Here is a 21,483-nt window from a genome sequence, read left to right on the forward strand (position 1 = left end):
CTCCTATCTATTTCTAACTCCATATTTCCAGGTAACCCATTCCTTAACGTTGGTGCTGGTAGCCAACAGGGGAACAATGTAACAGGCCTTAGCCAAAAGAGCCTAATCTCCTGCAGAAGGCCTCTCAGTACTCCCCAGCCACTGCCTCTGCCAAGCCAAGCCACCCACCCACCAGGAGACCTCAGGCTGATTTCCCCCTACAGCCTGGCCCCTGACACCCTCTGGTGTCCCAGACTTCCCATAGCTTGACACCTGCAATCAAAGCAGTCAAAACTCCCTTAGGGGCCTAGCCCTGTGTCAGAGCAGACTCAAGACACTACAAACCCTACAATTTACTTTCTTCTTTTAACTTTCATCTTGGGGTTAGAGCTTTGTTCACAGATGAAACCATCAACTGTGGTTATAGAAGGCACTGCAAGAGCTACACTGACAGAGATCCTACCACATGGCAGGTGCAGAAACAGAGTCAAGGATTAGAGAAGTTTTTCTTTCAGTAAGCCCTGGGAAGAATGCTGTATCTTTTGTGGAGTCAGAATTCTGTAATAATTTGCTTTGTGGGAGTCCAAGTAAACTTGACATGCTATAAAAAATGTGACAGACTTGATAACTTAAATGACGAATACCTATCCCCTCTTCAGACCCAATGGCTTAGAGAATGAACACCTCTTTGCTATACAGACCCAAGGGCTTAATGGATGAATACCTATTTGCTATGCAGAACCAGTAGCTTTAACTGATGAACACCTATTGGCTATACTGGTGGTGTGCAAGTTAGGTCAGAGTCTTGGGGCTTTGCTCCCTCAGCTCTCATCCTAGTTTTTCAGATGGCTGCCTTTTGTGTCCTCATATTAAGAGAGAAAGGCCATGTAAGTTCAGTTTTTGGAGCATGAAGATAAGAGTGTTTCATACATCATTGCCTGGTAGATGGTATACCATATATAGCTATATTTCCCTCCCCAAGAAAACAATAATACACTTCTCTCAAGTGAGTTCTGTGGACTCCCTCCCCCTTAGCCCAGAGAGTTTCAAAACCAAAACTCTCACTATCCCAGGACTGCTGATGCCACCTGCAGAGAGAATGCCTGACTGCCTAGATCAAAGACTCTGACAGTTATCTCACCTCTGCCTCAATTGCCTTTGAAGTTCCTTTCCTCTGGTCTCTTGTTTATGTTAGTTATGGTTTCGATTTTGCCTCTTGTAATATAAACCCAGTCCACCCCAAGTAAAGATGCACCTTGATACAGCTACTTGGTGTCCATCTCTTTTGTCTCTCACCCACTTGTATTCACAGGTTCTCAATAATTCTCTAGTCCAAGAACACCTACGGACTGTGTGGGACTGCTGGGCAGTCCCCCACAGAGTTCTGTGATTTACTTTAAATCTCACAAAAGGCCAATTATTGGATGCTTAATCTGCATGTATAAATTATTTGAAAGTGGTAGAAACTTTAAGAGATGGGACCCAAAGTTAGACTTTGAGTAATCTAGAGTATGGCCTGGAAGGAGATCATGGAACTCCAACCTTTTCTTTTTCTTCTCTTTTGCTTCTTATCTATGACATGAGAAGTTTTGGTCTGTCACACAATTCTGACATGATGTGCTGTCTTGTCACAAACCAAAAGCAACCAGTAAAAGACTAGAATTTATAAAACTGGCAAGTTAAAAATGAACATCTCCACTTTGTAAGTTGCTATCTTTGATGTATGCTACAGTAACACAGCAACTGCTGGCTGACACACAGATAATCTTACTGGGTTATCCAAAGCTAGTGTGGATAGCATCATTTGGAAATGGCTTTACAGTTGTCTAGAGACATCTCTTAGCTGATGTCAGAAAGACCTGGGATTAAACTTGGGCCTCTATCATCCCAGGTAGAACAGATTGTTTGGAGCTGTGATACGAGTTCACAAAGGCACTCATTAAGACTCCCTGATATTCCGTTTGTCTCTGTTCTACCAAGAGCAGATGGCACGACTGGGTCTATTTTCTTATGGGTTATAGGTCTGTTTAGATAGTTTATATAACTTTGATTTAACTTTGGTATGTGGCATCTGTCTGGAAATTAACCCATTTCATTTATGTTTTCCTATTTTGGGGGGTACAGGCATTTGAAATAAGACTTGATGACTTTTTGGATTTCCTTAGTTTCTGTTGTTATCTCTCTCTCTCTCTCTCTCTCTCTCTCTCTCTTTCTCTCTCTCTCTCTCTCTCTCTCTCTCTCTTTTATTTCTGATCTTGTTAATTTGGATACTGTCTCTGTGCATTTTTATTAGCTAACTGTTTATCTATCTTGATTTTCTTGAAAAACAGCTCTTGGTTTTGTTGATTCTTTGTATTGTTCTCTATGTTTCTAATTGATTGATTTCTGCTGGGTTTGGCTGGATACAATAGTCTGGGCTGACATCTGTGGTCTCTCAAGCTTTGTAAGACGTTTGTGCAGGATCTTCTGGCTTTTAGATTCTCTATTGAGAAGTCAGGTATATTCTGATAGGTTTTCCTTTATATGTTACCTGGCCTTTTCTCTTTACAGCTTTAAATATTCTTTCTTTGTTCTGTACATTTAGTATTTTGATTATTATATGGTGGGAAGATTTTCTTTTCTGATCCAATTTAATTGATGTTTTGTATGCTTTTTATATGATTATAGCCACCTCTTTCTTTAGGTTAGGGAAGTTTTCTATGATTTTGTTGAAAACATTTTTTGGCCCTTTGAACTGGAAATCTTCACCATCTTCTATTCCCATTATTCTTAGATTTATTCTGTTCATAGTGTCCCAAATATCCTGGATGTTTTTGGTTAGGAACTTTTTATACTTGGCATTTTCTTTGATGGATGTATCTACTCCTTCTATGGTGTCTTCTACACTTGACATTCTCTCTTCCTTCTCTTGTATTCTGTTGGTGGTAGTTGTGTCTGTAGTTCATATTCTCTTTCCTAGGTTTTCTATTTCTAAGTTTGTTTCCATTTGTGTTTTCTTTATTACTTCTATTTCCAGTTTTTGGTCTTGGACCATTTTTATTCATTTCCTTCTCCTGCTTGGTTGTATTTTCCTGTATTTCTTTAAGGGAATTATTTATAGCTTCTTTAAAGGCCTCTATGATCTTCATGACATGAGATTTAAGTTTACAGTCTTATTCTTCAGGTGTGTTAGGATATCCAGGAGAGCTGGCTTCTGATGGTTCCATATTGTATTGGCTTCTGTTGATTATGTTCTTGAGCTTGCCTTTCGCCATCCAGTAGTCTCTAGTGTTGGTTGGCCTGAGTATCCTGCATTGAAGTAGGCCTCTCAAGAGGCAGCTGTGTGTATTGGGTTAGAGCCAACTTCCTGGGAAGCAGGTAGGGTGGGCATGGTGTGCTGTTCTTTGAACATCGCTAGTACAAGCATGGGCCAGAAAGATGATGGAGCTCTGCTCTGATGGGGCAGAGCTCACAGCTGCTAGGCTTCCTGGGGTCCTTGCAGGTGGGGGTAATTGAGGCAGGGGCATGGGGGTGTCTCACTTGTGTATCTCAAGTTAGAGCCAGCCAGCCTGTTGGGAGTGGTTAGGCAGGGTGGTGGGGTGGAGTGCAGTGTACTACTTTGCATCCTAGTAATGGTATTTATTACAACAGCAGAAAAGTGATACAGAAAGTTGTTACTGAGATGTGGGGATTGCTCCTATTATTCAAAATAAATTCAACATTGCAAAGAAAGAGATTATTACTCCAACTGAGGTATATTACAAGATAGGAAAGATAAGATTTTAATTCCTGTCTACAATACAAGTTTATAGTTTGATAAAAACTCATATTTGATATTTTTTTGACTATTATAAACCTGACCATGTGGGTTTTATGCCTTTGGACTACATTGTGGAATAATTTGAAACTTGGAGCTAGAAAACTCATTGAGTGCTGTGTGCAGAGAATAATGGGCCATACATATGCACACTTATAAGTCAGTAATGCTGAGATAAATACAGACAGTGGAGGTTCAGCTTATCAAGCTTTGGATGGAAGCAAGCTATCTACCAGGATCTGGGGTAGAAGTTATTTATGACAACTGTTGGCTAAAAAAATATAGTGGTATTATGTCCATGTCCTGAGGACAAAAGGTGGGTTTGGTAGGGAATAAGGGGTAGATTTGATATTTATTGGGGGAGGGTTGATTATAATCAAAATGCAACCTATGAAATTATGAAAGACTTTATATGTGAATAATTAGATATGTTATTATATGTTGTATGTTACATATTATATTAATTACATATTATATATTATATTACATATTACACATTATATACTATATATTATATACTATAACTATATATCACATATCATATATTATACATGTATTATTACACTAAGCAAATTTAAAGAATAATGCTTTGTATCATTAAGAACTGGTACTATACTTTGACCTTTAGTTGTTTTTTAAATATCCATTTCTCACATATTTACCATTTGGAAGAAAGAAACATGTCTACAGTAAAAAATGGAAAACTACCAGAGGGTTTGAAGTCAATGATGTTGTTAGATAATTACTATTAATACAAACACTTTTTCTTTTGTTTCTTACTGAAAATGTGGAGGCTTCTGATAAGTGTCACTTGTTGAGTTATCTTTACACATTAATTAATACCGTGTTCTTTTGATAAGTGATGCCATTTATGAGAGTATGAAGTGTCATGACAAAGGCAAGGCTGCTGGGGAGGGTAGAAAAGTGTTTGAGGACTAAGATGCTAGGATTATAGCCTATTCCATTTTTTCATATCTGTTTAAATGAATGAAACAATGCTTTCTAAGTGGCAGAAAGTATGAAAAAATTGTAGTTTCATATTCTACTTGCCTTCAACTTGATGATGGAGTAAGGTCATGGTATGACACTGGATGCTATGGTTGGGTGGGCTAGAAGCAGTTCTCATTAGGCATGAGATCTGGAAGTTGCTATTCTCAGCAGGACTATCAGGTAACCACCTGTGCCTTTCATACTGCCTAGTATTAAATTAGGAAGTCTTCTGGATATATGGCCTGGTGCATCAACTTGTTTCTGAAAAGCACAGGGGCAGATGCACTCTCCATACAAAACAAAAGGATGTTTTTAAAAAGATAGTCTGCACTTTTGTGTATTACCAAATGTACAAGATACCAAATGTACAGAAAGTGCATCTATATGGGGACCTATGGTGATAACTCTATCACAACTCTAGACAGGATTTATTTCTAAGGACAGAAGAAAATTTAGAAAATGTATCAGTAAGGTGTAGTACCAAGTTTATATATAATCATAAATGTAAGAAGATAAATAGTCAAAGTAATTACCTGATATTAATGGTATATAATCTGAATCCTATACAGTTGTAGCAAGATCCAGAAGCTTGGGAGAAGATGTGAAATACCACCAACATACTAGAGCCATGGACAGTGAGTGTGGAAGAGTATGAATAAAACAAAGGCAAGACACAGATGGTGAAATGATATGGTTTCATCCATCACTTAATTTAGACAAGGTGTGAAAGCCTAAAAGACATGTATTAAAGTGTCCTGAGTCTAAAGGCTTGTGGACATGAACTGAGACCTTCATAATATTAAAAGAGTGAATTTTCATGGCTATCTTGCCACTGTCATAGAGCTATCTACTAAAAATCATTTTAATGCTCTCATTAAACCTGCCTTTGCTTTTGCATGGCTCATAAGCAGAGGCACCTTGCTAAGTGGAATCACCCCAATAGAACTAAAAAGAATACAGCTTAATTCTGATCCACTGTGTCTGCTTGGCCATAGGAATGTGGGTGAAAGTACTCACATTCCACAAAGTAAGAGCTGGCATCAATCTTCCAAATGATCTGTCCTCTGTGAGAACCATTGACTCCACGGTTCTTATAATCCAGAAAGTTTTCAGATGAGACTTCACCTATAGTGAGGAAGGAAAAGGAGAAGCAGAGAAGCACATCAGCCAACAGCAAATTTAGGTGCAGCAAATAAAAAGAGCAAAGGGTATAAATACTAACATTCGGAATCATATGGAGAGCTGGGACTACTCAAAGACACCATCAGAACACAACTTTTTTTTCTTCCACCCAACAATTGGCAGATGAATTTTCTTAGTTCTTAAACATCTCAATAAACAGGAAGTCATAATCACTGACAACTACTGCAATAGCTCTTAAATTACTTTTTAAAAATAGTTCTTACTTGCATGAAATATGTGAAAGTCTTCTTAAAATATTTGACTTGATCGTCATTTATGAATGAATAGATTTGGAGAATGTCTCTGATTGTGCTTGCCTTCCAGAGCCCAGCTCTCCTCCTCATAGACTCTATATTACTTTATATCATCTCTTCTTCATCCTGGACCTCCTTACACTTTTTATTTTTAAAATTTCACCAAACAGGACTACACAAGATAATTTGCATACAGGTATATAATGTGCTCTAATTGTACTTGCTTCCATATCTTGTTATTCTCTACCCTGCTTGTACAAATTTTCTTCATTCTCCAGTTTGTTTCTATTATACATACACACACACACACACACACACACACACACACACACACACGCACACACACACACACATTAGTTTCGGACCCAGAACTGAGAGAAAACACGCAACATTTTTCTGTCTGAGACTGGCTTAATTTGTGTATTATGATGATCTCCAGTTTTGTGCAAATGACATGACTTCATTCTTCCTTACAGATAAAAAATCTATCTATCTATCTATCTATCTATCTATCTATCATATTTCATTTTAAAATGTATTTATTTTATTTTACATACATTGGTGTTTTGATTGCATATGTTCCTATGAGGGTGTATGATCCCCTGGAGCAGAGTTACAGACAGTTGGGTGCTGTTGGTTATTGCCATGTGGGTGCTGGCAATTGAACCTCGATCCTCTGGAACAGCAGCCAGTTCTCTTAACAGGTAAGTCATCTTTTCAGCCCTGTACCATATTTTCTTAATCCATTCTCCTGTTGTTAGAAACCAAGGTTGGTTCTACATTTGTGCTATTGTTAAGACTGTGACTAGTAAGCATTAACATGAAAGTCTCTCTGTGATAATTGACTTGAAATCCAAGAAAATATATGTAGGTCATATGAAAGCTCTAGGTTTGTGAGAAAATTCCGTACTGATTTCTACATGTTGAGAGTGGTTTATATTGAATGAGTATAGTATAAAGAGTTCCTTATTGTCTGCATTCTTGGCAGTATTTGGAATTTGTTCTCTTCATGACTGCCATTCTGAATGGATATGGTGTAAAATGACTCTTATATTTGTATTTTTCTGATAGCCAGTGATTTTGAACCAGTTTCTTGGCAATGTGTATTTCATTATGCAAGCACTGGCTTTGCTTTCACTAACCAGTTTATTTCTTCTTTTTCTTCTTCTTCTTCTTCTTCTTCTTCTTCTTCTTCTTCTTCTTCTTCTTCTTCTTCTTCTTCTTCTTGGTTTTGGTGTTTGTTTTTTTAGTTATTTGTGTATTATAGATACTAATCTCTATTATACACACACACATATATACATATATATACTATATATAGTCAGTTAACATTTTCCTTTAGTTGGTCTCAACTTAATATTATATCCTTTATTATATATTATATCCTTTATTATATATTATATGAATATACAATTGTCTCAACACCATTTGTTAAAGAGGTTGTCTTTTCTACAGTCAATATTTTTGGCATCTTAGTAAATATCATTTGGCTATACCTACATGGGTTTATTTCTGAGTCCCTATCTATACATTTTTATGTATGTACTATTCTGCTTTTATTACTATAGCTCTGTAATACCACTTAATAATTATACCTCCAACACTGTTCTACCTATCACTGAATCCACAGGATCCTTCTCCATACTATTACCCTTCAAGAGTAATTTCTTGCTATTAACTATCTCCTGATAACCATTCTGTAAATAAAAGCAACCAAATGCTATAATGCTTCAACCCATTGCTAGGATCCTATGGCCCTAGTTAAGGGCAGCATGTGTCACTTGGTAACAATGTCATTGAAGAGTCAACATCATCTTCCTTGTACAGATATCTTTACCTTCTTACAGCAGAAGAAAATAGGATTTGGCTAGAGAAGTCTAGAGGTCATATAATAACAAAATGCATCATAATTTGGCTCTGCTTGGGCATTTCTCTGCCTTACTGATGTAGAACAGCACATTCTTGATGCTATTCAAAATAACAGTGTGAACTCTACTGCCATGAGTGGCAACTTCATGTCTGTGTGAGTGCTACACTGCATCTCCTCATCTGGAAATGAGAGGTCAGATGAATAACTATCCCCACCCTGCACTTATAGGTCTAAGTCTGTAACTTGAGCTTACTCAAGATAACAGAAATCCAGAAGGTAAGTTAATAAAGACACACAAATTATAAACTATTAAGATTCACAGAGAAGTTTGGATTGAGAAACTATATTTGAAGTATGGTGTTATTTGAAGTGTTGCCATTCAGCCTTAAATAGTATTGCAGCTATATGTATGTAGCTGCTGTGACAATAACAAATTGTCAGATTAAGTTTCTGAAATGATGAGTTATGGTTCTTTTGGCTCAGTCAAAAATGTCATGTTAAGACCATATCTTAATCATTCAAAGTTTCATGAAACTCAGTATGGCTAATGGTCTCTTCCTTTTCCTAATACTCCCCTTCTCTCCTCTGTAGGGGTGAGTTTCTAGCTGCCTTATGTCTTTACCACTTCCTCCATCTTCCTTTTATGCATCCCTCTGCTTCTGAATTTCCCCGTTCCTCTAGGAGGTACCTTCTAATGCTTTCTTACCCCCATAGAATCTGTGATTGACCTTCTATACTTGCAAAGTAACAAGTACCACAATTTGACAAACTCTAGCATGGTCTATATGCTTGAGCTACAGAGGCAGAAGGCAGGAACTGACACACAGACCACAGGGGAATGACACTCAGTAACTTGTTCCCATGGCTTTCTCAGATTGCTTTTTAATATCACCCAGGATCACCTGCCAGGGGATGACACCACACACAGTGTATTGTGCCCTCTGACCTCAATCATTAATCACAGAAATACTCCACAGGCACACACCCAAAACAATCTGGTGAGGACAATTCCTCAACTAAGATTCCTTTCTAGGTCACTCTAGCTTGTGTCAAGTGGACTAAAACCAATCAGCTCATTCGTCCTTCTGTGGTTCACACTCAGTAAGTTTCACTTACTCATTATCTTCTCTAACACACTTGTCTTTTTTTTCCTTAATTTGACAAAATGCCATCAATGTTTACAAATGGAGGGAAGAAAATATCATCCTGAGCGAGGTAACTCAGATCCAAAAGGGCATGCATGGTATGTACTCACTAATAAGTGCATATTATCCAAATAAAAGTACAGAATACCCAAGATACAGTCCACAGAACTCAAAAAAGGTCAACAAGCTGAAGGGCCCAAGTGAGGATGCCTCAGTCCCACTTGGGAGGGAGAAGAAAGCAATCACAAGTGGGGAGGGAGGGACCTGGGAGGGAAAGTGGACTGGGGTTGGGGAGAAGTGGGGAACCTGACCTGGTATTGGGTGATGGAAAAGGACTGAAACCCTGAAGGCCAGCAGAGAAAATGGAAACACACAACTTTAGGAGGTTGGAGGACCCTCCAGAATGGACCAGAGACCTGGGAGGTGAGAGACTGTCAGGAATCAAAGGGAGGGACCTTAGATGAAATGCCTGACAGCAGGGAGAGGGAACTTGTAGAGCCCACCTCTAGCAGGAAGACAGGGCATCAAATGATGGAGAGGGGCCATCCCACAGTAACAATTCTGACCCATAATTGTCCCTGTCTGAAAGAACTGCAGGGATGGACATAGAGAGGAGCCTGAGGAAAAGAAGGTCCAGTAACAGGCCCAAAGTGGATCCAGATCAAGGGGAGGTCCCAAGGCCTGACACTATTACTGAGGCTATGGAGCACTCACAAATAGGGACCTAGCATGACTACATTCCAGAAGACTCAACAAAAAGCTAAAGAATCAGGTGCACCTAACCAAAGGACAGAAGCAGCTGACCCCTGTTGTTGAATTATGGAAGGCTGAAAGAAGCTGAGGAGTAGGGTGATCCTGTAGGAGGACCAGAAGTCTCAATTAATCTGGACCGTGGAGATCTTTCAAACACTGGACCACCAAACAGACAGCATACACCTGCTGCTATGAGGCCTCCAACACACATATAGTAGAGGACTGCCAGGTCTGTGTTCATTCAGAGATGATGCACCTAAGTTTCAAGAGACTGGAGGCCCCAGGGAGTTTAGATGTCAAGTGGGGTGGGGGTGGGGTGGAGGTATTGGATGTAGAACAGTTGGAGGGTGGATGGAGGGGAATAAAATATGGAGTGTAAAAGAAAATTAATTAAGTTCATTATAAAAAAGAGTTGGTTTAAAGTTATGCACTTGTGTATATGCATACACAACAAAAATTCCTTCAAGTGATAAATCACATTCCCAGTTAAAGGTAGGCAGGAGGGGGATTGAGAAAAATTCGAAGATTCACACTAGTCTAAAGGAAGTAAGGAATGCTTGCTTAAGCTGAGCTAATTGGAGTCCTGTTGGCTTTGCAGACTAAGTCAGCCTAAACGGGATTTTTGTTAAGACATCAAAAAGTAGGGTTTTAAAGTGAAATATCTGGATATTTAGTGTTGATAGTCAAATATGCAATAAACACCATGGACTAAAAATGTATGCTTGATGGGCTGCTGACATTTCTCCATCTCTGTTTTAAGTGGATGTTATTTTATTTGAAAGCTTAATTTTAAGATCTATTAATTTTTTCTGGTCAGAAGTTGAATGTGTCTAGTAACTACTATTTGCATAAAAACATCAAAATGTATATTGCTTTATTTTTATTATACACATGCACACATACCACACATACACACACACATATATATACATACATACATATATATATATATAAAATTAATTATACTATGCAGAGCTGTCAAGAAAATCAAATATTTTCCTAATTGTTTTCTGACTAATTAGTCAGGCAAAATATTTTATCAGAAAAAAATGAACCAGGTTATAAATTGCTCATAATGTACATTAATTTCTATAATAGTGAGCAGTATTAAATCTGGTGTTGTGCATTGAAATGTGTGAAAGCACTGCACAGTTGAGTAGTTATCAATGTTTCTAATGCTGTTACTCTTCAATACAGTTCCACATGTTGTGGTGATCCCCAAACATAAAGGTATTTTGTTGATACTTCATAACTGTAATTTTCTAGTATTATGAATTGTAGTGTAAATGTCTGTTTTTTCTGGTGGTCTTAAGTGATCCCTATGAAAGGGTCATTTAACTTCCAAAGGGGTTGTAACCTATAGGTTGAGAAACGCTATACTATAGTATAACTCATCTGATGGTGCTTTTTAATTACATTGTAGAGTGATATTAGGAAAGCTATTTTCTCCCAGAGAAGAGTACACCAACTGGTTGTTCAATACCAAGTGATCAGCCCTCAAACCATACATATAACATTATAAAGAATGAGAAGGTTGCATTCATAAACACATATGCTATCTATATTATACATGTACACATACATGTGAGTATTTAACAACAAAGAGGGAAAAGGCTATGGATTTGAAAAAAGATAGGTACATGGAAGAATTTGGAGGGAAGAAATGGAAAGGGAAATTATGTAATTGTACTACTATGTCAAAAAATTAAAGAGAATTATGAATAGGATTTTTGTTGAACTAACAAACCATTCACATAAGACCTTCCTTTTCACAGCACATTGTTAGACAGTCCAGATGAATCAGTGACTCTAATGAGTAGAGTCATGGATAATAATATACTCACCAATGAGGTACATGCCAATCCAGTCTCCAGCATCCACTTCTTCCTTGATGTCCCAGTGGATCACCAAATCCTGGGAGTGCCCTATAGAATAGTAGGAACTGCTGACCATGAGCGTAGAGCGGCTGTCTGAAGTGACCAGGTCAGTGTCACTGGTGGAGCGAGGGATGGTAGTGATGCCATCATGGGCACCATTTCTGATGTCTATGTTGTGGAACTGGTCTGGGTTATAGCTGTACCGGAGGGGCTCTTTGCACCGGCGTCGGCTCTGGGAGTTTCTAGATGGAGACGCCATGGCGGCCAGGCCTAAAAACCTGCTCTGGTACAGATTCTGTAGACAAAAGGAAACATTGAACAAGGTCAAGAAAAAAAAAAACCAGTAACTCTGTCACATGCTGATAGATATCAAAAGATGTGTTGAGGGAAATAAACTGTGAGGAAGCAAGACATATAGTGTCCTTTTCAGGACAAGGGCCTTTTCTTTGCATTCACATAGGAACAAGAACAAAGACATAGACACCTTTCTGTTCATGCCCTCCTGGAATCTCTGCCTCCTTCAGCTGCCTTCAATCTATTTGATTCTAGAAGAAGACTGTGAATAGAAGTCTTGTTCCCAAAGAAGAACTATTTTTTAAGTTCTCCAACATCTGTTCAATTGGTTCCAATTTTATCCATTTTTAGGGTCGATTATGATAATCTTCATTGAATATTTAAGTCATTCCTGATGCATTCAATCCCTCCATACAGTCATAAATGGTTCCTGTTGGGTAAGGAGTTCATTCTCCCTCCTTCTTTCTTGACCCTTTGACTCTCTGGTATGTTTCTCTGTAATGTCTATTAAGGATTTTGTAATTCTAGTAACTTTTGAACACCTTAGATGTTGATTAGATCCAACCTCAGAGGATTATCTTCTTTGAATTGATGTTATTGTAGAAAGCATTGCAGGTGCTTTTGTTGTTGTTGTTAATGTTTACAGCATTGGGTGTTTAAAATTAACTATAGAGAAAGTCACCATCACATAGAACTTGTACAGTGATTCACTTCCAAGACAAGAAAGGATGTCTCTGACTTACTTCATTGATGAATACTAAGATTGGGTTAACATGAACATTTTGGGTATTTCAGCTTTCCATGTTCTGCAATCAATAACACTTTTCACAAAAGAAAAGGGTGCAGAAAAAGCATTGACTTATGCTATTTAGGCTCCAGGCACTGTACCTTTTTATATATACTGATTAAGTGAGAGTTAATGATATTTTGTGTTCCAACCATAAGGACCAGACTACTCTTCAAATTATATGTCTTCAGTTTGCACACATCTGAGTGCACCAGTAATATCAACTAATATCATGGAAATTGAAAACTACATGGAATTAAATGAACAGCCAAATGTATAATTATAAATTTAACCAGCCACTACACCTCATGCAGCGCCTACTAGCTTTCCAGCTGTGTTATCTCTTGACCACTCCTCGTTCTTACTAACTTCAACTATGACTGGGCTGTTGTCAGCAGAGTAAAGGTTCAACAAATGGTAACATATTACAAAAATAAACTCTGTGTCACCCCAGAATAAGAAGACCAGCTAGAATGCAGCATATGTGGAGCTAGTCATTTGGGCTATCCTATTGACCTGATGACCCTTCACATGACCCCATAGCACTAGCAATTTGAATCCATTCTATATAGACTATAAAGCCATCCTGTTCATGCCCCTTCAGAAGCCTATAGAGAGTTCAAATTTCAGGCGTTGCCTGTGTTAATGCTCTGCTTATCAATTTTCAGGAATGAGGCTCCTTTATAAGGTCTAACATCTAGTAGGATATTTTTGTGTTAATGTTGAGGAAGCTGAGGACTTTGTGGTATTTTTGTTTGTTTACTTTCTAATGATTTTCTTCTTTTCACATGTGTGTAAATGTGTGTATACATATTGTATGCACATGCATGTTTATGTATGTTTGCATATAAGTTGGTATATTTATGAACAGGTGTTCAGGTGTGGAGGCCTAGTGCTTGTGTTGGTAATCTTTCTGTATCACTCTTCCACTTTATTCATATCGGGGTCTGTCAGTCAACTCAGAGCTTGTCAATATGACCAGTTTGCTCCAGGGATTACTTATCTTTGCCCTTAGAGGTTGGAATTACAAGCAAGCCATGTTAGGTGGGTTCTGAGGATCGGAACGCTGGTCCTCTTTCTTGCATGGCAAGCACTTTAACTGCTGAGAAATCTCTTCAGACCAGAGAAAGTTGTGTGTGTGTGTGTGTGTGTGTGTGTGTGTGTGTGTGTGTGTATGTTTACTCTGAAAGACTAGGAGTCAGTCATGTCTCTTACAGGCAGAGAGATTAGGAAAGGGTCTGAAAATAATTAAAATGGCGAAGTTCTGTCCTTTTCACCCTCCTGGCCTCAGACAAAGGCCTAATGGGCTTCTTCCTATTTTCAGAAATGCCCTCTTTTGGCTGATCTGCCAAGGCTGGTCCGATATGTTTAAGGCCTATCCTGAGCATGTCTACCTGAAACTGTGTGCTATCAGCTCATTCTTCTTTGCTTTACATGGACCAATCCAAAACTGGGGGAGGAGGGCCCATCACAAACCAGCACAATCATCAAAAATCTGCAGCTCTCTTGCAGAAAAATAGATTTCAGTTCCAAGCTATATATGCCTTGTGATGTGCATGTATGTGTATGTGTGTGTGCACACACAACATGTTCACACACATATGTGTTCATTCATTATAAAGTTTTTTAACATTGCTGTCTGCTGTATGAGATTTTCCTGCCTTTCCAGTTTTTAATTGGCAGAAAAAAAACAATATCCCTAGATGGTAACATTTTCATATGGATTTCAAACAGACCCTCAAAAGATTTTAAAGTGTTTCTCTTTTGTTCAGACATAAAATCTGGGGCTATTGTTTTTATAGAATTCCCCCAAAGAATAACCATTTCTCTTGAAATTGTGAAATTACAGTAGTAATAATGGTTTACATGGTGAGAACATAGATGGAAAAAACATTGATGAAATAAGATATTTGCTGGCTAATACTGAATTGTAATATGGCATTTGCCTGGAATAAGAACAGCCACCTAAATATGGTTCTAAATATGATATACTCTGTCACCCACCCAGGTTTCTCCACCATCCAATGAAGATTTAATGCAATATATGGTAATTCAACAGTGTTATAAACATGGAGGGCTGTAAATGTAGTTTTAATTAATTTACACTGCAGGCAGGATGTACACCTGCTCAGAATATGCTATGATATTCCTTTGTATCTTCTTCCATTTTCAAGAGAGTGGATGCATTTTGTAATCAGCTGTTCCACCCTCCAGCAAAGATTCCTATCACTGTGATGTTGGTTGGCTTGTCTACTACTCCTATCCCTTTGAAGCTTTAGTCTCTTTACAGCTCCTGTACCCTGGCATAGAAACTAGTATTTTATTTTAATCAAAATATTCTTTGGTATAATAACTAGTATTTTATTTTAATCAAAATATTCTTTAACATGACATAAATGGTTTATTAGGCCTTATAAAAATAAAATGCATAAAGACAAGAAAGAGACAATAAGTTGTTTACCAGGAAGCTAAGCATTTCCTAAACAGGTGTTTTTTATTAAAGATTCACAGCAACTGATTAGTTTTTATTGTAATTTCCTGTTTTATTAAAATGCAGAGGGCAGAATCCTGTGAGTTGACTGTATATAAGGCATTTAACATACATGTTTTTTGTGAACCATATGGGACAACACCCTTTTGCCTAATTGCTAGTTATTAGTTAACCTAGTAAGTCTTTTAAATAACTTTTCCTTCAATAAGTGAGCCTTTTAAACTTTGTTTTGTGATAAAATATTGTAGGAGTTTCCTCTAGAATGAAACCCATCCTGAGTTAGGTAACTCAATCCCAAAGGACATGCATGGTATGTACTCACAAATAAGTGGACATTAGACAAAAAAAGTACAGATCCAGGATAAAATCCACAGAACTCAAGAAGGATAACATGTAGAAGGGCCCGAGTGAGGTTGCATGTTATTTTTGAAAGCATCACTTCCCATTGCTTTAGGGAACTATGAACATTTCAAGTAAAAGCTATTCTTTTACAAAATATCTCTACAAAATTAAAAATCGTAAAAAGAAAAGAAAGAATGAAGGAAACATCATTAAAGTAAACAAGATGGAGTTACTCAGTTGTGAGAGAGAAAAGGATGGCTTTTATTCCTAAAGCAGGTGTTATTTTACTCAAGGAAGCTCCTGGAAAAATTTTACACTGTGTCCAGTTTTAGTCATACAAGTAGGGGGATAAAGAAAACTTGAAAAAATTCAGAACTTGTTTCTGTCTGCCAAGGAGCTCAGAAAATCAAATAAGATTGATGTACAGAATGTCTGTGTGAGATGGAAGAATATGAATAAGTAAAAAAAAAAAAAATCAAAAAGGTTCTATTCCAAAGTGAGAGAAAAGGGAAGCCCTTGAGAGTACAAAGATGAGCACACAGAAAAGAAGTCAAGCTTTAGCCACATGCCTCCCTATTAGGAAAGAGAAAGAAAATGTTTTCTACAAAAAGTAACCCAGATGGCCATAGTGAAAAGAAACTGGCATCCCTACCCTCAACACACACACACACGTATGCACATGCACATGCACACCTCACAAGGTGTGAACCTCACAAGGTTCAAAAGCAGTTGTAGCTTTGAGGAGACAATGTTACAATTTGTTGTTCATCACCATGTTACTTGAAGTGCCAAGGGACACATACTATTGTAAAGGAGAATGTATTTTCTGAAGCTGAGCAATACTGGGGGCCTGCAAACAACTACAGGACAGGGAGCTTGAATGTATTCTTCACCTCCCCATGGCAAGAGGCAGCCCTGGAAGGATTTTTGCACAGTTGGGGAAAACAAGTAAAGACAAGCAAAACACAAGCAGCAGCTAGCCCAGCTCAAGCATGGGGTGTTGGCGTATAAGAAAGGCAGCCTACCCCTTTTTGCTAGGGATGGGACTCAACTCAGAACAGCAGTAACACTAACACTGAGCTAACACTGAGCCTGAGGTCACTGGGCTGGTAAACTTGGTGCTGTTCTTTGCTGAAGGTTCAGCAGTCAACTTTCCATCCATAGCTGCACCTTTCTAGCAGAATGACTTACATCCTAAAGGCCTTGATAGTATAAGACATGTCCTCTATCCGTACAGTTCTCTGTGATGTGGTTGTTTCTTAAAAGTTTATTTACATTTTATTTTTATTTTAAAGTGTGTGCATGTGTGTGTGTGTGTGTGTGTACATGTGCATGTTCACGCATGTGGTGTATGTGTGTTCAAATGTCTGAGAAGGCCAGAAGAGAATGGTGGTCCCCTAAAACTCAAGTTACGCATAGTTGTGAACTGATTTCAGGTCCTCTGCAAACTCTGTGACCTTCTAGTAACTGAGATTTCTCAAGTATATTTGGGTGACACCCCAGTTAGAACAATAATCTTCCCAGGTGATGAAAGCTGGGATTCTTAGGAGGATGAAAAATCTGCCTTGCTTATGAAATTTGAAGCTAACTGAGGATCAATAAATTAAAAAAAAGTAAAGTAGAAGGTATCATCAATAGATCTTTCCAAGTGCATGAGGGAATATGAGAGATGGAGGACAAGAGTGAAAACACTGCACTTAGACATCAATAAGGAAAAAAATGACATGCCCATTTATTCATCCATGAAGCCTGGGATACTGCCAAGAAAACAAATTTAGAAATTAATGGGCTAGAAGAAGGAGCTGAGGTAACCAATGGCCCAAAGAATATGTTTAATAAGACATCTAACCCCAAATTTTCCAAATCTGGAAAGAAATGAAAGTAAAAATGCAGCAGCCATTTATATCCCTAAATAGGCATGACCAGAGAAACCTCTCTATGGCATATTATAGTCAAAATATCAAAAATAGAAGCAAATAAAAATGTTAAATCCTATAATGGGGAAAAGGAAATTGCACTAGAATAACATCTGCAACCCCCCAAAAGAGCAAAGTGTGGACTGATATATTCAAGCCTTAAAACTAAATAATTGTCGTCTAAGAGTGGTATCTCAGGTAAATCTACCCTCCAAAATGAGGTAACAGTACCTACTCTCATGTCTCTTATTAAATACAAATTGAAAACCAACTCCTGACATACATCGCAAAGATTATCTACCAGGACCAAGTTGGCTTTATCATGGATATGCTGGGATGGTTCAACAAACACAAGTGAAGAGGTGTAGTAAACCACATAAATGGGCGTAAAGACAAAAATCACACACTCATTAAGTAGATGAAGAGAATTTCTTTGACAATTTCTTTATTCTTTCAGGATAAAGTCCTAGAGAGAATAGGAACAGAAGGAGCCTATATCAACATATTAAAAGGTATACACCAGAAGCCCACAGCCAACATTATTTTACTGGAGAAGCACTTAAAGCATTCCATTCAAATCCACTATCCCTACTCCTTTTCAGCACTGTGTTCAAATCACTAATTGAAGCAATAAGGCAAGAGAAGGAAATTAAAGGGATACAAATAGGAAAAGAATAAATAAAGCATTTCCTGTTTGCAGATGACATATTATACCTAAATTTTCTAGAAATAAAATCTTCTAGAAATGACATTTTCTACAATGCAGGATACAGAATCATGTTGAAAAAAAATCAAACGTCTGTTTATATACCACCAGCAAATACACAAATAGATCAAGTGTATGTCTTCAAAGAAACTAAAATAACTAAGAATAAGCCTAACCAAGTGTAACACTTTTGCAATAAAGACTTTAAATCTCTGAAGAAAAAGTTTGAAAAAGACTCTAGGAAATGGAGAAACAGCCATCCCATGCTCATAGATTGGTAGAATTAATATTGTGAATGACTATTCTTTCAAAAGACAGTTAAAAATTCAATGCAATCCCAATCAAAATCCCCATATTATTCTTCACATAAATAGAAAAAAAAGATAACCTAAAATCTACATGAAACCACAAAGACTCTAGATAGTTAAAAAATGTCTTGAGAATAATGAATGATGCTGGAAGGATTACCACCCTAAACCTAGAAGAGTATGACAGAGTCAAAGTAGTAAAGATATGATACTAGCACACAAGCAGACATGTGGATCAGTGGGTCATAATTAAAGTTTCATACATGAGAATGGGTAACTCTAGCCATCTAGCACTCAACAAAGATGCCAAATAATATAATGGAGAAAAGGAATAGCATCTTCAAAAAGTGATGTGGGAAAAACAATGTCCATATGTAGTAGAGTGAAATTAGTGGACACTTACTCCAAATCCTCTTATATCAAAGAATGACATAACAGCAAACAGAAGAACAGCAAAATGAAGGAGAGAGGGTAAGGGAGAGTGAGAGTAAGAGAGACAGAGGGAGAGAGAGAGAGAGAGAGAGAGAGAGAGAGAGAGAGAGAGAGAGAGAGAGAGAGAGACTCAACCCAAAGATATAGGTTAATTAAATGGACTAAGAAATAAAATAGCTGTCTAAAAGAAATTCATCATTATAAGCAAGTTGGACCAGGCAGAAAGTAGAAACCACTATTCTAATACCAAAAACAAAAACCAAAACAACAACAAAAACAAAATAACAAAAAAAAACCCTAAAATTAACCTGAAGCTGTAAAGAAGGACACTATTCTAATCAAGCTAATACTAGTCTAAGGAGGCATTCCAATCTAAAACAAGTATGTACCAATTTAAATCATACTCAGTTTTATAAAGAGAGTACTGAAAATAACAACTCACAGATTGGTGATTTCAATACCCCATACCCCATTTCCCCCAATAGACAGGTTATCTGCACAAAAAATAGAGAAACACCAGAATGAAATGACATTATACACCAAAGACCCTAACAGATATCTCCAAAATATTCTGCCCAAATACTAAGGAATTCTACTCAGTAGCTCATGGGATATAAAATAAGAATCAACAAATACAGAAAAAAATAAATATCCATGTATATCCTATCTAACTGAAATGCTATATGTGGTGGTTTGAAAGAGAATGAACCTTATAGGCTCATAGATTTACATGCTTGGCCACCAGGGAATATCACTATTTAAAGGATTAGAAGATGTGGACTTATTGGAAGAAGTGTGTCACTGGGAAGTGGTTTGAGGTTTCAAAAACTCAAGCCAGGCCCAGTAGTTCTCTTCCTGATACCTGCAGATGTGGATGTAGACCTCTCAGTGACTTCTCCAGCATCATGTCTGCCTGTATGCTGCCATGCTCCCTGCCAGGCTGATAATGCATGAAACCTCTGAAACTGTAAGCTGGCCCTATCAAATGCTTTCTTTTGTGTGTTGCTGGTGTTATGGTGTCTCTTCACAGCAATACAACACTGACTAAGACAGAAGTTGGCACCAGATTCCTGGGCATTGCTGTGATAGGCTTGACCATGCTGGTCAGAATGTGGACTTTGGGACTTCTGATTAGGAAAACAGGTGGATGTTTTAAACAGGTCTTAATGGCCCACATTGGTAGGAGACATGGAAGGCAGTGCTGAAGGTGCTTTGAAATGTGCAGAGAAGAATGTTAGTAAGTGGCCCAGAGACAGACCAGTCTTGTGATATTTTAGCAAAGAACATGGCAGCTTTCAGCCCATTCTGAAAAATCTTACTGGGGCTAAATTGAAGAGCTTTGGATTAATGATGTTGATAGACATCTGTCTAGTATTGACTTTGTCAAGTGGTTATTAATGGTCTTATGTGATCTATATAGATCTTATATAGATCTATAGTGATCTACAGGAGCAAGCTAAGCAAGGGAAAGTTCAAAATGTACAGTTTGAGGAGAAAAGGAACACTGGGAAGTGTAATCGAGCTAAATTCTATGCTCATAGAGATAAAGAGTTTCAAGAAAACCTGATGCTAAATGGAATGACGGGAGTGGTGACCTCAGGGCAAGACCCCATCCAGCTAAGCTTCCAACTTGTGAAAATTAAAGAAAAGCTTAAGTAGTGAAGGTAACCATATAAAACAGTACACTGACGCAGATGCAATTGAACAATAGGGCCATGGTCAAGCCTCAGCAAACAGAAAACATGGTTCTTCTGCCACATGGTTCTGGCTTTAGAGTCAAAGATACAATAAAGAAGTTGTAGACTCTCCCTCCAATGGCTAAGGAAAGCTAGAAAGATATTATATGGACCTAACATATATGGAGGCATAATACCTCATCCAGATGCCTAGAATAGGACCTCTCTTTATGTTTTTGGTTAATAAGGTAATATAGACCCTTAAAAACATAGGCCATAGGTATTGTTCATTTTTACCTTTGAAAATGTTATAGTAACACTTTATTGCTGAAAACACCATATACTTGTATTATAGGGCATGGAAAAATCAAGCTGGTACTGGCCTAGAAGCTTCATCTCTACTGACTAGCTTTCTTAGCACTTTGGTGTTATACTTGATATTGGAAGAGAAAATAATCCACATTCTTACCCAGGTGTAAACTCTGAAAGTTATAATAAATAATGGCCAACTTGAAAAGCTATGCCATTGGTACAATAGTGGGATGGGTATTTGGAAGTAAACAACCAATTTATAATTAGATTTATGGCCAACTCCACTAGGCAGAGCTCATGTCCAGTATTCTTAGCTTGACCAAAAGTCAAAGGTTGAATAGATCAAGATGCTATTGGAGAGTTTACTACTATT

At 37.8% G+C, this 21,483-nt stretch overlaps 1 protein-coding gene across 5 annotated transcripts in view; it reads right to left on the reverse strand.

Moving 5' to 3' along the window:
• The window catches only part of Hecw1 (HECT, C2 and WW domain containing E3 ubiquitin protein ligase 1), a 361,630-nt gene that overhangs the window by 196,777 nt on the left and 143,370 nt on the right, over nt 1-21,483 (reverse strand). For all 5 annotated transcript variants that reach the window (XM_031359678.1, XM_031359677.1, XM_031359674.1 and 2 more), the window contains 2 exons: nt 11,814-12,141; nt 5,783-5,890 (listed from right to left, as the gene is read on the reverse strand). In XM_031359678.1, coding sequence (XP_031215538.1) covers nt 5,783-5,890; nt 11,814-12,141 — 436 coding nt within the window. The remainder of the gene's footprint in view (nt 1-5,782; nt 5,891-11,813; nt 12,142-21,483) is intronic.

Source organism: Mastomys coucha, unplaced genomic scaffold (assembly GCF_008632895.1).
Source record: "Mastomys coucha isolate ucsf_1 unplaced genomic scaffold, UCSF_Mcou_1 pScaffold7, whole genome shotgun sequence".
Classification (NCBI taxonomy): domain Eukaryota; kingdom Metazoa; phylum Chordata; class Mammalia; order Rodentia; family Muridae; genus Mastomys; species Mastomys coucha.